This window comes from Ylistrum balloti, unplaced genomic scaffold (genome assembly GCF_031769215.1).
Source record: "Ylistrum balloti isolate Yb309-2 unplaced genomic scaffold, AGI_CSIRO_Ybal_v1 Utg370522, whole genome shotgun sequence".
Lineage (NCBI taxonomy): Eukaryota > Metazoa > Mollusca > Bivalvia > Pectinida > Pectinidae > Ylistrum > Ylistrum balloti.
Genome location: NW_026782334.1, coordinates 22,836 through 42,310, shown reverse-complemented (window position 1 = coordinate 42,310; position 19,475 = coordinate 22,836). Strand labels below are relative to the sequence as shown.

Genomic DNA, 19,475 nt, shown 5'->3' with positions numbered 1-19,475 from the left:
CAAAATGTCATTGCTAAAAAAAGGATCAACTGGCCTTCAGGTCAATACCCAGATCATGTTGTATGCTTAACTAGTCACAGAAGAATAAAGAAAAAGAACAAGAATGGAATATCTTCATATTACAACATAGCTTACCAATGCTTTACTTTTGTAGGGGACCCAAATGCTTATGACATCACTATGGACGATGACGACCGAATGGCACTAATGTTGATGGTCAAAGAGGGCAAGATTACCACTGAACATGCCCTTCAAGTGGTCAGTGGAAATTGGCCAGAAGGCACCATTGTAGGACTGACCTCTGATTAAATCTAATATTTAATGTGTGATTGTTGTTATATCTGCCATGTAGAACAGAAGTAGACATGAAGTTGTAACAGAGAGTGAAATCATCCTCTGATGTAGATTGGTATCATACATAGTATGATGATTAGTCCTGTTATAGATTTTATATGTCATCATCAACCACTTCAGGGTATACAATATCCGAGATCAAGTAGGGTTGAATTGCATAATTCATCAAAAGGATAAATGATACGGTCTTGAAGAATATTACAATTTCAAAGTACTGATGTTTTAAACATTTAGGAATAAAATTATCATCTTGGTATTTGGTAAATGTGACAAATGTCAACACTGTTTGTAGATGTTTTGTACATGGTTTCAGATTTTACATGAAAAGAACACTGAATTGTCAATAAAAATTTCTAAAATAGAAAGCTTTTTAAATGTCGGTTCCAAATTTATATTTAATGATTTTATCTTGAAGGTGAAAAAATATGAGGAAGAAAGACGGAAAGATATTGAACAGGTAAGTGTACAGGTTGTAATGAAAAGGTACAAAAAAATTTGTTATACAGCAAATCTGTCAAATAAGAGAAAAGATTGTATAAAAAGAGGGGGAACAAAAATAAAAAAAAATATCTACCTTACACCAGGAACTTATGATGGTGGTTGCTTTGTTGGAGGTGTCTACAAATACTGTTTTTTATTTCAGAGAGAGAAGGCTTCAAAAAGGAAGAAGAAACTACCTAAACCAGTCAAGTCACCATCAGCTACTTATACAGGTAAACACAGCACCATCATTGATCACTTCATTTAAAAATTTATATTGAAAATTCCATTACATCAAGATAATTTTGCCTCATATTCAAATAGATGTTTCTTTGTCATTTTAGGGTCAGTTCCACGTTGTGATATCTGTTCTGGTTACAAAGGATCTCCACATGACCTTGGTTACCCGATGGGCAATGTTTGTGTGGACCCTACTCATCAGATGGAATACAGTCAACACCGACGTGTACACAGTGTTGGTCACATTGACCATGCCTACTCTTCCCGTTCCCCAGAGGGCACACGCTCACTAAACTGTACACCTACCCACTGTGCCATGAGTCGGTCATCAGCAGTCAGTACCCCTGTCAGTTTTTATTCGCCGGGCCACCATCCTAGACTGTACTCTCCAGTATTCCCACAAGATCCGCGCCTCGCACACTACCAATGTCGTGCATGTAGTCACCCCCATGGCTCCATGTCCTCTGGTGGTGTTGCTGGTCGCTGCCATACAGCCCTTGGTGTGCGCGTCAGTGAATCATCACCTGGGGTGAATTTGACGCGGGACGACCTATCACCAGGTGGGGAGGCCAGTCGGTCAGGGTCATGTGTTGACCATTCCCCATCCACTACCTCCTTTGATCTAGTGTCATCTGAGTCTGAACATTCAATTGACTGTCAGTCACATGGTCATCCCTCTCACAACCGCATGGCCAATCAAAAGGAGAGTGGCCACTACCTCAGCAATACTGGTGCAATATCTCCCGGAGACAGGAACAAGTCACCCCAGGGAGTCTGGCAGAGAAATGTGGCTCACCGGGATACAAATAGTCGTAATAATGTCAAGGTAAGACAACTATTTACAGTTAAAACTTGTTTGTTAAAATGGGATCAAGAGTTTCTGACTTTTAGCTCATTTATCTGCAGGGCAAAGGAAAGGGCAAGTAAGCTTATGATATAGTGCAGCTAACATTAGTTTTTCCCTTTAAAAATCTTTTTCTCAAGAACCAAGTGACTATAGGTACTGATGTTAGAAATATAGCGTGCTGGGATTTGAAGTATATTCAAATGAATGACCTTGTCCCACATTCAGGATAATAAGGGTCAAATAGGTTATCAATAATTAAGAAACTCAAGGTATCATGAAGTGTGCTTGAAGAAATTGCTAACAAGTGTGTTTAATTAAATGACCTTGACCCACTTTCAAGGCCATAAGGGTCAAATTTGTTAAGTATTTTCAAACAACTTTTCATTAAACAAGAGGTCAAGGGTACTGATATGGGGCCAGGAGTTAAATATGCTGAAATCTTAAACAGCTTCTTCTCAATAACCAAAATATTCAGGGTGTAAATATTGTGCTCTAGGCTTGAAGCATACTTAAATGAAGCACTACCAAATTTGTATGAATGAATATCCTTGACCCTTTTTCAAGGTCAAAGGGATCAGATATGTTAAAATTTTAAAACAATTTCTCAATAAATCAAGAGCAGGTACTGATATTGGGCCTGTGACGTGCTGGAATGAAGGCTACCAAATGTACCGGTATATAAATGAACTAATTTGACCCACTTTCAAGGTCACAGAGGTTAAATGTGCTAAAACCTTTAAATGACTTCTTCTCAATAACTGAGAGGCTGAGGGCGCTGATAGTGGGCTTATATGATGCTGGGATGATGGACATAAAGTTTGATCAAATGAATGACCGTGCCTCACTTTCTAGGTCACTGCAAATTGGAAACTTTACCTATATTAAAAAGTACACTGTAAATTTGACCTTGACCCACTTTGTAGCTCAGAATTATCAATTAGATCTGCAAACATTGAATGACAGGTGAAATTATACAGACCATTTGGGCCTCTTGTTTACAGTAATCATAATTTACCAGAATATTTATACCTATCTAGAAATTGGAACATGGTTTAACATTTCTAAAAGATTTTTTTGGGGTTAAAAATAGGACACTTACAATTTCCTCACAGATAACGAAGAAAATTAATCTTAAGCATCTGGGACATTTAGATAGGATTTAACACCGACTGAGAATGTGAAATACCAAGGGTCTGACCTTCCAGGAGACAGAGGGATGGAATGGCCAAATAGGGAAAATAGAAGTAAATCTTTAAAATTCTTCATTTGTTCAAATAAAAGAAATTTAACCAAATTTTGGTTAGAGCATTCTTATATGAAGGGAACTTGTTTTGAATTTAGGGAAGGTCTACAATCCTAGAGACTGAGTTGCAAGGCCTAGAAGGAATAAATCTTCAAAATATGTCTTCTTCTGTTCAGATTCTTGGTAAAATTTTTTCTAAATCATCCTAGGTTAGAGAGAAACCAAGTTCGTGTAAAATGCTATTAATGTAGGTGGTCCATGAGAAGAGAGTTCAAGGTCCAATATGAGATCTACAACAAAATGTTTCAGTCTGCTGAAATTAACAGATTATAGTTAATAAGATAAAAAATTTGTCTAAAGTATCCTCAGGTGAAATGGAATCAATCTGTACAATTGATGGTTTTTAAACTAACCTAGCTAAATGGGGTTGATGCCAAATAAGGTAGTTTTCAAATAGTTCTTCTCTACTGATGAGAGGATTGAATTGAAATTTAGTCATAAACCTTAAAGGATTTTTTGATGTGAGACCAAACTTTTTTTTTACTCAAAATCCTATATATATTTGTCTGAAAATACTTGGTAAAAGATTTTGATTTCCATTTTTAAAACTTTTCTTTGCTAATCCACTATCTGTCTATGATGGGGATGTAAATCACTTTTGTCTGTCAGAAGTAAGGAGGAATCTTTTGGAGGCTCTTTGTTTATCATATATTGAACTTGATTTGGTATTTAAGATGGCTGTCAGCCTCCATTTTGAATTTAGACATGGAACTTTTTCGTTGCTATTTCTGAAGAATAACTGAAAGAATCTTCTTTTTTTCTTTATTTTAATTCCCTTTTAACATTCCATGATGAAGCCTTTTTGATATGCCCATTAGGAAGTGATTCTCTGTGCTGATACAATTAGAGATATTTTAGATGCCTTGTTACTTTAGCTTCTAACTCCATTCATCATTTTAAAATCAATATCGTTCATGTTATAATAATATAATGGCCTGACCCTGATGCAAAATTCAGAAGAGTTTTACACATTTCTGTTGACATTCCTGTACTAAATATGACAGTTGTTTAAACGTGCTGTATTATGGTGTGGATACTGACACGAGTTGTGTAAGACTAGTCACCGACTTGAGGCAGTGCTGCCCCCTCTCTGTCCCAGACACGCCTGGCGGTCATTCGTACCATGTTGCATTAACAGTGCTTCCTGTCAAGTGGCTGAGTAACCAATGTTCTTGATGTTTTCTAAGTTTTATTGATTTTGAATGTTTGTAACACTAGTTAGAATGGGAGCAGTGCTGAACACATTAATCAAATGATGATGAAGCATTTTGTGCCTTTTTGTTGAATCCTACTTCACCACGGCCATTGCATCTCGTCAAATGTGTAACATGGTCTGGGGTTTGGACAGCAGGTATTTTTTATTTGTTTCACGGTTTATTGTGGCCCCTTAGGGACAGATTGACGACTGTCATTGATGAATTATTCAGTCTCCTGTACATAGTGATAAACCAGTTCCTGGACCCTCTGGAACTCCTTCTGTTACTGTGGTACACCAGCTTATTACCAGATTAATGAAATCTATATGCTTCCTCTCTGCTTCACGCCAAATTGGGGGAAGTGGTCGACCATTTGACAATGGTTAATAGAACAAGCTGTAATTGTTCCACTAAACAGCCATTCTAAAGATAATGTCGCCTGTTTATGAAGGCCAGTTTCCTGGACACAAATTCTGTCGTTGGTGGTTGAGTGGATTGTCGCTGGGCAGTGTTTAGGATAAGTGCATAGGGATTAGGAACCACAACATGTAACAAAGTGTTGTGTTTCTTGCTGTCACAGAAAAGAAATGACTGGATTCTGTGACTGTTTTAATGTTCCATTTTCTAATGTGTTGTAAAGGAATGTAGTAATGAGACACTCAGAGCAATTCACCAACAATGTATTATAATGATCCATAATGAAATCAGAATAAATGACACAGATGACCAGTTCTAATAGGATAGAATTATGTGACAGGGATTAGGATAGGTGTGTTCTGATAGGATAGGAGTATGTGACAGGGATTAGGATAGGTGTATTCTGATAGGAGAGGAGTATGTGACAGGGATTAGGATAGGTATGTTCTGATAGGAGAGGAGTATGTGACAGGGATAGATGTGTTCTGATAGGATAGGAGTATGTGACAGGGATAGGTGTGTTCTGATAGGATAGGAGTATGTGACAGGGATAGGTGTGTTCTGATAGGATAGGAGTATGTGACAGGGATTAGGATAGGTGTGTTCTTATAGGATAGAATTATGTGACAGGGATTAGGATAGGTGTGTTCTTATAGGATAGGAGTATGTGACAGGGATAGGTGTGTTCTTATAGGATAGGAGTATGTGACAGGGATTAGGATAGGTGTGTTCTTATAGGATAGGAGTATGTGACAGGGATAGGTGTGTTCTGATAGGATAGGAGTATGTGACAGGGATTAGGATAGGTGTGTTCTTATAGGATAGAATTATGTGACAGGGATTAGGATAGGTGTGTTCTTATAGGATAGAATTATGTGACAGGGATTAGGATAGGTGTGTTCTTATAGGATAGGAGTATGTGACAGTGATAGGTGTGTTCTTATAGGATAGGAGTATGTGACAGGGATTAGTATAGGTGTGTTCTTATAGGATAGAATTATGTGACAGGGATTAGGATAGGTGTGTTCTTATAGGATAGGAGTATGTGACAGGGATTAGGATAGGTGTGTTCTTATAGGATAGAATTATGTAACAGGGATTAGGATAGGTGTGTTCTTATAGGATAGGAGTATGTGACAGGGATAGATGTGTTCTGATAGAATAGAAGTATGTGACAGGGATAGGTGTGTTCTGATAGGATAGGAGTATGTGACAGGGATAGGTGTGTTCTGATAGGATAGGAGTATGTGACAGGGATAGGTGTGTTCTGATAGGATAGGAGTATGTGACAGGGATAGATGTGTTCTGATAGGATAGGAGTATGTGACAGGGATAGGTGTGTTCTGATAGGATAGGAGTATGTGACAGGGATAGGTGTGTTCTGATAGGATAGAGTATGTGACAGGGATTAGGATATGTGTGTTCTGATAGGATAGGAGTATGTGACAGGGATGGGGATAGATGTGTTCTGATAGGATAGGAGTATGTGACAGGGATAGGTGTGTTCTGATAGGATAGGAGTATGTGACAGGGATAGGTGTGTTCTGATAGGATAGTTGTATGTGACAGGGATAGATGTGTTCTGATGGGATAGGAGTATGTGACAGGGATGAGGATAGGTGTGTTCTGATGGGATTGGAGTATGTGACAGGTATGGGGATAGATGTGTTCTGATAGGATAGGAGTATGTGACAGGGATGGGGATAGATGTGTTCTGATGGGATAGGAGTATGTGACAGGGATGGGGATAGATGTGTTCTGATGAGATAGGAGTATGTCACTCGGACAGGTGTGTATTACAGGGATGGGGATAGATGTGTTCTGATAAGATAGGAGTATGTCACTCGGACAGGTGTGTATTACAGGGATGGGGATAGATGTGTTCTGATAAGATAGGAGTATGTCACTCGAACAGGTGTCCATTACAGGGTTGGGGATGGGTGTATTCAAATGGAAAAGAAATATTTGGTGAGAATAGATGTTTTTTGATGTGATAGAAATATAGTAGTTGTAAAATAACTGAAATAAAGTTTTGTTTTTGTGTTATAGGGAAATGTAATGTTTTTGTGTATTTCAGGAAAACTTAGTGATAGGAGCCTCCCCAAAGTCTGCCAGCTCTGACAGTAACCATAGTGCTGATTCCAGTGGACTGTGTAAGTATTTACCATCCAAGTTATGTTGATAACCAGCAGGGACATGAAATCTAATTTATAAGTCAGTAATTAAAGCTGTAGTAAGTCTTTGGTTATTTAATACATATATTTATCAGATAAAACAACAGAGGAGTGCAGAGAATCATAATGTGATATTATATCCACTGTGTGTGGCAGTAGAAGGTAGTTAACTTTAACATTGGAAGGCAACTGTGTGTGGCAGTAGAGGGTAGTTAACTGTTACATTGTAAGGCAACTGTGTGTGGCAGTAGAAGGTATTTCAGTGTTACATAGAAATGCCACTGTGTGTGGCAGTAGAGGTTAGTTAACTTTAACATTGGAAGGCAACTGTGTGTGGCAGTAGAGGGTAGTTAACTGTTACATTGTAAGGCAACTGTGTGTGGCAGTAGAAGGTATTTCAGTGTTACATAGAAATGCCACTGTGTGTGGCAGTAGAGGTTAGTTAACTTTAACATTGGAAGGCAGTGTTACATAGAAATGCCACTGTGTGTGGCAGTAGAGGGTAGTTAACTGTAACATTGTAAGGCAACTGTGTGTGGCAGTAGAAGGTATTTCAGTGTTACATAGAAATGCCACTGTGTGTGGCAGTAGAGGGTAGTTAACTGTTACATTGTAAGGCAACTGTGTGTGGCAGTAGAAGGTATTTCAGTGTTACATAGAAATGCCACTGTGTGTGGCAGTAGAGGGTAGTTAACTGTAACATTGTAAGGCAACTGTGTGTGGCAGTAGAAGGTATTTCAGTGTTACATAGAAATGCCACTGTGTGTGGCAGTAGAGGGTAGTTAACTGTTACATTGTAAGGCAACTGTGTGTGGCAGTAGAAGGTATTTCAGTGTTACATAGAAATGCCACTGTGTGTGGCAGTAGAGGGTAGTTAACTGTAACATTGTAAGGCAACTGTGTGTGGCAGTAGAAGGTATTTCAGTGTTACATAGAAATGCCACTGTGTGTGGCAGTAGAGGTTAGTTAACTTTAACATTGGAAGGCAACTGTATGTGGCAGTAAAAGGTATTTCAGTGTTACATAGAAATGCCACTGTGTGTGGCAGTAGAGGGTAGTTAACTGTAACATTGTAAGGCAACTGTATGTGGCAGTAGAAGGTATTTCTTCATTGTCTGAAATAACTGTTGCATATAGCATATTTCAATGTGTCATTGGAAAGCCAATGTATGTGGCAGTAGAGGGTATTTCAGTCTGGAACTGGAAGGCAATTATGTGGCAGTTGAAGTTATTTTACTGTGGCATAGGAAGGCCACTCAGTGTGGCAGTAGAAGGAATTCATTGTGGCATTTAATGGCCAATGAAAGGGCCTACAAGGATTTCAATCTGGTCCTTCTGAAGAACATCGTATGGCTGAATGTGTTATTGGTAGGGATTGTAATTTTGGATAGCCATTTAGTTTATTGGCAAAGCAAGGGCTTGAGTTGCTGTAAATTAGATCAATGTTATACACATGGCATTAATGCAGCATTAATAATAAACACTGTGATTTAAACTGCTCTATTGTTAGCATGAGAGATGAAATATCTTGGATGGAATTTTTGAGCACCACATCGTAAAATCAGTTTTATTATAAGGTGGAGAGAAGATATGTCCTTGAGGGAAATTTAAGCACCTGATAATTATATCAGTTTTATTTCAAGCTTGAAAGATGAAATGTCCTTGACATGCTCTTTTAGTGCCACTTCATAAATACAATTTGATATACATTGTACAGTTTAACTATGTTATGTCTTTGACATATTTATCCAGTAACAAAGTAATGATACCTTTTATGCAAGCAGAACAAATTATTTCACAAGTAATACATTTCTGGTGTTTTACAGTTTTGTCAAAGTATGAATAGCTGATTATGAAAAAGCTCATGAAAGATTTATCCTTATTGTGATGGTTGTATTAACACCTAGGTAATGTTATTCCAGAAGGTGTTGTAGTAGTGGTGGTGGAGGGGTTTGTCTGAATTTTTATTAGGTTAAGCTGTTTACTCTCTCATTAAAGATGGTTTTCTATAATAAGAAAATCCAATTTCTCTCTTCGTCATTAGGTAGCTACCGAAGTAGCAGCCCTAATGCAGGTCAGACCATGGTGTCAGGGGAGGAAGTTTCAGGGTGTGGTCAAGTATCATACGTCCAGGCACATTCTCATTTTGTGCCCACCTCCAATAGTAGAGATGCCCTCACATTACAGGTAAGTGACTTTTGCTGACATATTGACATACTAAGTTGATCTTTGTTTACATTGTGACATATAAATGAGTCCTGTTTGATGTATTACAGAAGGGGGATGTCATCCGTGTCCTTTACAAGCCTCCAGGGGATCTATGGAGAGGCGTTCTTAAGGGAAAGACTGGCTGGTTCAGAGTATCATGTGTGGAACCCCTGTACACTGGAGAAACCACTCTTGAGCCATGGCTGGACAGGCGTCCTAACAAACCCAAAACTGTACAGGAGGTGCTTCAGGTCATAGGATTGGAGGTATGTTGTTTAGGTAATCAGATCTTAGAGGAATGGAAGTAGTATGTCACAGCAACCAGATGGTACAGGACTGGAGGTAGGATGTCACAGCAACCAGATCATATAGGCCTGAAGGAAAGTTGTCATAGTAACCATAGTATATTGGCATGTAGGAAGGGTATATCTTGTGAAAAGTCATAAAATGTGGACAGTCATAGTTACCAGGTCAAGTAAGGGTAGAAGCTCTGATACTGATGTGGTTATAATGAAGGCATACACTTCAAGATGTAGTAGTGATGGATCAGAGTATCAGACAGTACGTAGGTTGTTTAAATCATCACCTGGTATGGTTAAAGGTGCTTTGTCTGTAAACAATCACCATGTCATTGGTTGTCATAGATACCAGATTGTAGAACAGGAGATGACTGGATATATCTGTCTTGTCTTAGTGTAGGTCTGTTCTCATTACTAACCTTTTGTTTCTGCAGGCAAACTAGTATGTCAGTTAAATGTAACATTTCAAGCATAAAGTTGGAAAGAGCTGCAGATTTTAGTAAAGGCCTTGAAATGCTTTATTAAGGTTTATCAGAAAACAAAAGAAGGTCAGTAAGTGTAAAACAGCCCAGTAATACTGGTAGGTGTTAGAGTTATCCAATAATACTGATATATATAGACTATGATACCGCTGAAAATATTAAACGTTATTGTGAACTTTTTAACCCACTTTGGTTATATCTTAATGGTATAAAATTGCTTTTTTTAGAGTCTGGAGGCAGTGTTTATCCAGAACGGCTTTGATGAATTGGATTGTTTTGCTGATATTGAAGAAGAGGATCTTGATGCCTTGGGTATATTTGACCCACTGATCAGGACCAAACTGCTTAGTACAGCTGACCTCATCAAAAACACACAAGGTTAGTAAACTGCTCTCCATATCATTCCTTATTTCAACCAAACTTCACACACAGGAACAAGATAAGTCTCAGTAGAGGTCAAATTTCAGGGATGTAGTAACAAAGATAATGTTATCATTTCTGTTTTTTGGAAGTACATACTAGTTAGTGCTGTGGAAGGAAATCAGATTCCATGCATTTGGCAATCTTTTTTGCCCATCAGCCAAAGTTGAACTTCATGGGAATTTGTATGTATAGCAATGCCTTGTTATTTAATCGTAGCTGTTAAATATTGAATGAAAATGATTGTGGTATCTTACAGATACACCAACGTTGCAGTGGAAGGTCCACCAGGGACGAGCAGGACCTCCTGTTGTCTTCCTGAACAAAGAGTACCGACATGGCACATCTTACCCTCCAAGTCAGGACTCGGGTTGCTACGCAAGTTTTGAACATCTAGCTCATCGGGATGCATACCCAACCACAAGTGAATTGAAGCAGCAGTATTGTTTACATTCCAACAAGGAGAACATTTCCCCTGGAGTGCGGGCTGGAGCCCAAGGCCTGGGAATGTCCCGGCTCCAACGGGGACACTCGGGCCTGAGTAGTTCAGAGACTTGTGAGGACATGGACAAGAGTGATAAGGAGTATACTGCTGAGGATCGTGAGGTCAGTGAGATAACCAATAGTGTGGATTGTCCGCCCTCAACCAATGACCTGTCCAGACAGTCTGGTGATATGGTCATCATGTGTAACTATGCTGGAACGCAAACTACTCCTACCTATGGGAGATCCAACTGTGATAATTTAGCTAATAACCTTTCCTCACCCAAAGCTCACATACGCCAAAGTAGCAGCACCAGTGGTGACTTTGTGTCTTCTAGTCAATCACAACAAGGGAGTGTGTGTTCCCCATTACATAGTGTACAACCGTTTCCACGTAAGTGTGTTCCCAGACAGGACTGGAATTTTCGAGATGTTCAGGTCCAAGTTATGTGTCCTCTAGGAAGTCTGAATCTAAACGCTGATGGTGAACAGAATGGTGAGGGGCTGCCTCCTCCCCATCACGTAACACCTTCTCATTCACACCCGTCACACCCTCCCACCTCTCTAGTGCTAAGTAATCCTCAGGGGCGCAAACCCCATGAGACAGGTAATGGAGTGTACCGCAGTGTGTCTCGTCCAGATGACGGAGGGTACCGAAGTGTAGGTCAGTTGTCACGACGATCCATGTCTGCAGACAGAGCCAATGTCAAGGCAACCAAACAAGAAGACCCGCCAGAATACAGAACTGTGATGCGCTCTCTACTCAGTCTTATAACATCAAAGCTCCTGTCTGAAAATATAGATCTTGCCTTAGAACCATACTCCACACAGGTAGGTATAGCCATATAAACCTGTATTGTTACCTTATCCTTACATGGCAACATCCATGGTGGAAATTCCTTGTCTTACTCCCAGGCAAACTGTCGGTGTTATGGTTTGTAGGTATTACATGATTAATATCTCTTCAGTGTTGTAGTTTATAGGTATTACATGATTAATATCTCTTCAGTGTTGTAGTTTATAGGTATTAGGAGTTTATAGGTATTAGGAGATTAATATCTCTTCAGTGTTGTAGTTTATAGGTATTACAGATTAATATCTCTTCAGTGTTGTAGTTTATAGGTATTACATGATTAATATATCTTCAGTGTTGTAGTTTATAGGTATTACATGATTAATATATCTTCAGTGTTGTAGTTTATAGGTATTAGGTGATTAATATCTCTTCAGTGTTGTAGTTTATAGGTATTACATGATTAATATCTCTTCAGTGTTGTAGTTTATAGGTATTAGGAGATTAATATCTCTTCAGTGTTGTTGTTTATAGGTATTACATGATTAATATCTCTTCAGTGTTGTAGTTTATAGGTATTAGGTGATTAATATCTCTTCAGTGTTGTAGTTTATAGGTATTACATGATTAATATCTCTTCAGTGTTGTAGTTTATAGGTATTAGGAGATTAATATCTCTTCAGTGTTGTAGTTTATAGGTATTAGGATGATTAATATCTCTTCAGTGTTGTAGTTTATAGGTATTACATGATTAATATAGTGTTGTAGTTTATAGGTATTACATGATTAATATCTCTTCAGTGTTGTAGTTTATAGGTATAAGGAGATTAATATCTCTTCAGTGTTGCAGTTTATAGGTATTAGGAGATTAATATCTCTTCAGTGTTGTAGTTTATAGGTATTAGGAGATTAATATCTCTTCAGTGTTGTAGTTTATAGGTATTAGGAGATTAATATCTCTTCAGTGTTGTAGTTTATAGGTATTAGGAGATTAATATCTCTTCAGTGTTGTAGTTTATAGGTATTACATGATTAATATCTCTTCAGTGTTGTAGTTTATAGGTATTACATGATTAATATCTCTTCAGTGTTGTAGTTTATAGGTATTAGGAGATTAATATCTCTTCAGTGTTGTAGTTTATAGGTATTAGGAGATTAATATCTCTTCAGTGTTGTAGTTTATAGGTATTACATGATTAATATCTCTTCAGTGTTGTAGTTTATAGGTATTACATGATTAATATCTCTTCAGTGTTGTAGTTTATAGGTATTAGGTGATTAATATCTCTTCAGTGTTGTAGTTTATAGGTATTACATGATTAATATCTCTTCAGTGTTGTAGTTTATAGGTATTACATGATTAATATCTCTTCAGTGTTGTAGTTTATAGGTATTAGGAGTGATTTAATATCTTAATTCTCTTCAGTGTTGTAGTTTATAGGTATTAGGAGATTAATATCTCTTCAGTGTTGTAGTTTATAGGTATTAGGAGATTAACACCTCTTCAGTGTTGTAGTTTATAGGTATTAGGTGATTAATATCTCTTCAGTGTTGTAGTTTATAGGTATTAGGAGATTAACACCTCTTCAGTGTTGTAGTTTATAGGTATTAGGTGATTAATATCTCTTCAGTGTTGTAGTTTATAGGTATTAGGTGATTAATATCTCTTCAGTGTTGTAGTTTATAGGTATTACATGATTAATATCTCTTCAGTGTTGTAGTTTATAGGTATAAGGAGATTAATATCTCTTCAGTGTTGTAGTTTATAGGTATTAGGAGATTAACACCTCTTCAGTGTTGTAGTTTATAGGTATTAGGAGATTAATATCTCTTCAGTGTTGTAGTTTATAGGTATTAGGAGATTAATATCTCTTCAGTGTTGTAGTTTATAGGTATTACATGATTAATATCTCTTCAGTGTTGTAGTTTATAGGTATTAGGAGATTAATATCTCTTCAGTGTTGTAGTTTATAGGTATTACATGATTAATATCTCTTCAGTGTTGTAGTTTATAGGTATTAGGAGATTAATATCTCTTCAGTGTTGTAGTTTATTAGGTATTAGGAGATTAATATCTCTTCAGTGTTGTAGTTTATAGGTATTAGGTGATTAATATCTCTTCAGTGTTGTAGTTTATAGGTATTACGTGATTAATATCTCTTAAGTGTTGTAGTATATAGGTATTACATGATTAATATCTCTTCAGTGTTGTAGTTTATAGGTATTATGATTAATATCTCTTCAGTGTTGTAGTTTATAGGTATTATTAATATCTCTTCAGTGTTGTAGTTTATAGGTATTAGGTGATTAATATCTCTTCAGTGTTGTAGTTTATAGGTATTAGGTGATTAATATATATTCAGTGTTGTAGTTTATAGGTATTAGGTGATTAATATCTCTTCAGTGTTGTATTTATAGGTATTACATGATTAATATCTCTTCAGTGTTGTAGTTTATAGGTATTAGTGTTGTAGTTTATAGGTAATATTAATATCTCTTCAGTGTTGTAGTTTATAGGTATTAGGAGATTAATATCTCTTCAGTGTTGTAGTTTATAGGTATTAGGTGATTAATATCTCTTCAGTGTTGTAGTTTATAGGTATTAGGTGATTAATATCTCTTCAGTGTTGTAGTTTATAGGTATTAGGTGATTAATATCTCTTCAGTGTTGTAGTTTATAGGTATTAGGTGATTAATATCTCTTCAGTGTTGTAGTTTATAGGTATTAGGTGATTAATATCTCTTCAGTGTTGTAGTTTATAGGTATTACATGATTAATATCTCTTCAGTGTTGTAGTTTATAGGTATTAGGTATTAATATCTCTTCAGTGTTGTAGTTTATAGGTATTATGATTAATATCTCTTCAGTGTTGTAGTTTATAGGTATTAGGAGATTAATATCTCTTCAGTGTTGTAGTTTATAGGTATTAGGAGATTAACACCTCTTCAGTGTTGTAGTTTATAGGTATTAGGAGATTAATATCTCTTCAGTGGTGGAGTTTATAGGTATTAGGAGATTAATATCTCTTCAGTGTTGTAGTTTATAGGTATTAGGTGATTAATATCTCTTTCAGTGTTGTAGTTTATAGGTATTACATGATTAATATCTCTTCAGTGTTGTAGTTTATAGGTATTAGGTGATTAATATCTCTTCAGTGTTGTAGTTTATAGGTATTAGGTGATTAATATCTCTTCAGTGTTATAGTTTATAGGTATTAGGAGATTAATATCTCTTCAGTGTTGTAGTTTATTAGGTATTAGGAGATTAATATCTCTTCAGTGTTGTAGTTTATAGGTATTAGGAGATTAATATCTCTTCAGTGTTGTAGTTTATAGGTATTAGGAGATTAATATCTCTTCAGTGTTGTAGTTTATAGGTATTAGGAGATTAATATCTCTTCAGTGTTGTAGTTTATTAGGTATTAGGAGATTAATATATCTTCAGTGTTGTAGTTTATAGGTATTAGGAGATTAATATCTCTTCAGTGTTGTAGTTTATAGGTATTACATGATTAATATCTCTTCAGTGTTATAGTTTATAGGTATTACATGATTAATATCTCTTCAGTGTTGTAGTTTATAGGTATTAGGAGATTAATATCTCTTCAGTGTTGTAGTTTATAGGTATTAGGAGATTAATATCTCTTGAATTTATGCTCATCAAATACTAAATAAAAGGCCTCATTACTATGTAGATTGTACTAAAGTCCTATTTTATGCAGACGTGTGAAGTTTTAGATGTTGATAAAATGTTGTATTACAGACAGGTGAGTGTGGGATTCCTCCACTCTTAGTCCAGCGGTACGCAGATGAGCTGAGACAGGACCTAGTCAGTGTGGCACTGGTGGTAGACCAAATCCGTGTCCAACAGCTGTGTAGCAGACACAGACCAGCGGTTAGTTAAGCTTTATATAGGAGAGTCTCTTCTCTCTTTGACTTTCTTTCCATGGCAGTGTTATAAAAAAAAAACCCTAGAATCATATTCACTTGCTATGATTAAATATGGTGACATATGTGGTGGAAAATAACTATTGAACACTCAGATTTAAAGAGAGATGTGAACAAGGGGAGGCAACTCTAAATTTTTATTTTTTTTTTTATTTTCAACAGGTGCTGTCACGTGATTTGCCTGACTCTGCAGCAAAAGCATGTGAGATAAAGATTTCTTCGATTCCGGAGTTCTTTACATCTATAGGTCTTCCTATGTACACCAATATGTTCTTGGAGGAAAAACTCACTGCTATGGAGGACTTACTTCAGCTCAATTTCGAGGATATTCGTGATATCACTCGCACACACGCAAAGCATGTCAAACGAATCTCACATGCACTTGATTGGGTACGTACTCGTATTTCAACACTGAGGAAGACAAGTAACATGGATGCAGCAGTGATGGATCGAGTGTAGAGTAATATCCTTAACCTAAGTGTGTTCTCTGATAATAAACATTAGTGTTCATGTAAAGATTTATGTCTATTCATCCAAGGATAAACATCCACTGTCATATATTGATTTATATCAGTTCATCTCAACATATACTGAATAACGTCAGGTCATACAAGGATAAGTATTTATGTTCATATAAGTATTAACGTCTGTTCAAATGAGGATAAACATTTGTGTTCATATAAATATAAAAATCTCTGAATATGAAGGTAAAGGTTTATGTTCATATTACAGTGTAGTTTAAATGTCAGTTCATATGAGGATAAATGTTTGTGTTCATGTAAGAATTTACCCTTGGTCATATGAAGATAAGTGTTCATAAAAGAATTTGTAAGAATTGACATGTGTTCAAGTGAGGAAAGACAAATGTTGGTGGTGTACCATTGTGGTAATTGCTGGTTTGATTTGTGCTACAGACAGAAGTCATATGTTAAGAGATCTCCTAACAATAATACAGTATTCCTGGTGTTTTACGATTGGCATTTTAAAAATTTTACAATTAGCATCTGTGGACCTTTGTAGTCAATTTTTCTGGGTTAAAACGTTTTAATGAAGAAATATTTCATCAGTGTCTGCTTTACACATTATCCACTATGTCAACTGTGGTAGGTTTACACAGTGTGACATCATATATAGTAGCTAGATTTTATCATGTCTGTTTGGGTTAGCATTCAGGACCTGGGAATTCAGGAATTTCATTTCACACAAAAAAGATTCAATGTATTGTATTCTAAATTTTGTTTGAACATGAGGAAAATTTGGTAACTACCTTAAAATAAAATCTTGATTTCAGGAAAAAACGTCACCATCACCCTTTTGGCTATATTTTGAGGGCAGATATGATGAAAACTAAAAGATATAATACATAGAATTAGTCTAAATATAGATGTGATCAGTTCATCATCACTTTAACAGAAATCCCACTCCATATCGTTATTCTAGTAGCCTCATGTCTGAAGTTCTACTAGCTTCATAAGTTTTTAGATAGCAATTCAAAGTCATAGATCTGCCTTGGACAAATTGAAATGTGTGCATGGTTATTTGGAGGTCAAGGTTGTTGTAGTAATTTACTATAACACTTCTAGTCATCAGTTGAGCTAAGTTATTTTGACAGGATTTTATGCGGCCTTTTATGTTTACTTTGTACATATTTTTACGAAGTCTGAGTATGATCATTATCAATCCGAGATGAATGTACCATTGCTGGGAAAAAAATTCTCAAATACATGTTTTTATAGAAAAAAAAGGATTAGCTCCATCAGAAATGTAAGACAGGTCAGTGGTGTTGAATGCCCTCTGCTAGGTAGTACACAGTAATATTCTACAAAGTGTAGTGGTGTAAGGGTAAGGAAATCCAGTTGGTTAAGCCCAGCTGTTTGTCTTAGGCTGAAGAAGTCTTACATTTACAAACAATTCTCAGCCTAAGAGCTCTTGTACTAAAAAAATGAATAATCATGTCAGTTAATTCATCTCACAATCCCAACCCTGAAAAGTAAGTTTTAATTAGAAGATGACAACATGTTTTATCAAGGAGTAACCCTGGTGTAACAAAAAAACTTATTGACTCAATGCATCACAATTGAATAAATGATAGTAATGCTCGTTTATGGGTGTCTGTATGATACAACTGGCTTGTTATGAAAGTCTTTAATTCAAGCTTTTGTGTTCTAACAAACAAACACAGGAAACACATGATGTTTTTTTTTTTTTTTTTAAATCTTATTGCTTGTATTTAGATAGAAATGTGTTGATGACCCATTTATCTGTTATTTAGTGTGTTAAGAAAATTTACCTACAATGTCTAGAGAGACACAAAAACTGTTCACAATTATATGTTGAGTGCTGCTGAAGGTTAGAAAATATTTTTGTGCTAATAAAATTGCATCAGATAAAAAACTTTTTATTTATTTTAAATGTCACAGTGTTGTACTGTTCTTATGATATTTATTGTGGATAAAAGCATTTGTAAGAATGATTGTTACATGTGTGTAGTCTTTTCAGCCAGGGAGTCTTGACATATCTCCCAGGCCACCATTTTAATATACTGACATATAATTTTTTCCATCTCTTCAGAATACATTATTAGAGTGTTGTGATATTTTTCAAACATGTTTTTTGTAGGAAGGTTTTATGTGACTATTTTCTACAAAGTTAAGGTTAGGTTATGATAGATGTAATCAGCAGTTCATTTTTACATGATCTTCTGTCAGGATCCAAGACAAGCTCTATCGTTGTATGGTTCATCAAACTTAAGTATCAAAATCTGTAAAAAAGATTTTTCTCTTGATAAGACTTATCTGTTCTTTTCATTCTCTGATGGCCTGGGTTTGTTGATGTTTGAGAATTGTAGCAGGCGTAATGCCACTACAATTTTGAAGACATTTTGATTCGTTTATAGGGTAGAACTTTTTGGCCATTTTTCAGAGGAGTAAGATTTGTAATTGTCATGGTTATTACATGTATGTGGGTCCGGGACACAATTTTCACATTGTCTTATTGGAAACTGAATGTATCCTTTATACATTATAGAAAATATAGCTTGACATTTATTTGTTGCAGTTACATCAATTAAAGTTATGAAACCCTACATTTGTGTTGGAATTAATTTGTGATGACATATCAGGTAGTACAAAGTGTTCATATAAACTTTCGCAATTTCATTTTAGTCTTTGTCACTGTCAAGTCAGAATTCTTCTTCATAACATTTTTTACTGACTCTGGCAATGTGTTATTTATAACAGCATGATGCCTATAAATGAGATATTACTACTGGTTAGTTATGTATATGTCATTGATGGTCGTAGCAATGCTGTTGTAATTATGTATGTGTCAAAACCATTGATGGTTGAAGCATTGCACTGTTGTAATTATAGAGAAATTTGAAGATTTCTCTTGAGAAATGCCAATAATAATCTTTGTTAAATCCAAGATGGTCACCTGATGGCCATCTTGTTTTTCTGATCAGTCATAAAATCAAGCGTGCATAGGTAAGGTATATGGGTTATGCACATAGGAATTTTTTTAAATGATCCATCCAGAAATTCTCAAGAAAAAAGCAGTAGCAAGTCACGATCATAGTAAAATCCAAGATGGCTGTCTGTCAGCCATTGTTTTTCTGATCAGTCTCAAAAACCGAATGACACCAATAGGGATGGAGGGAACATGCATATGAAATATGGGAAAGATTCTTCTTGAACTTTTCAAGAAATTGTCATATCCATTGTTTCAAGCCTAACGATAGATGGATCGCGGACACAGTAATTTCAACAGCCCAACATTGTCAGCTACAATGCATGTTGATTCTGCTACAACCTTTTTAGTAGCTTAACGATG

At 36.1% G+C, this 19,475-nt stretch overlaps 1 protein-coding gene across 6 annotated transcripts in view; it reads left to right on the top strand.

Moving 5' to 3' along the window:
• The window catches only part of LOC132555872 (SAM and SH3 domain-containing protein 1-like), a 63,623-nt gene extending 44,894 nt beyond the window's left edge, over positions 1-18,729 (top strand). For 5 of the 6 annotated variants that reach the window (XM_060220232.1, XM_060220237.1, XM_060220235.1 and 2 more), the window contains 11 exons: positions 155-288; positions 770-811; positions 998-1,067; positions 1,179-1,900; positions 6,915-6,990; positions 9,056-9,198; positions 9,288-9,485; positions 10,228-10,378; positions 10,680-11,734; positions 15,460-15,591; positions 15,807-18,729. In XM_060220232.1, coding sequence (XP_060076215.1) covers positions 155-288; positions 770-811; positions 998-1,067; positions 1,179-1,900; positions 6,915-6,990; positions 9,056-9,198; positions 9,288-9,485; positions 10,228-10,378; positions 10,680-11,734; positions 15,460-15,591; positions 15,807-16,103 — 3,020 coding nt within the window. In that variant the 3' untranslated portion in view covers positions 16,104-18,729. The remainder of the gene's footprint in view (positions 1-154; positions 289-769; positions 812-997; positions 1,068-1,178; positions 1,901-6,914; positions 6,991-9,055; positions 9,199-9,287; positions 9,486-10,227; positions 10,379-10,679; positions 11,735-15,459; positions 15,592-15,806) is intronic. The other variant, XM_060220234.1, reaches the window with a different exon arrangement.
• The last annotated feature ends 746 nt before the right edge of the window (positions 18,730-19,475 follow it).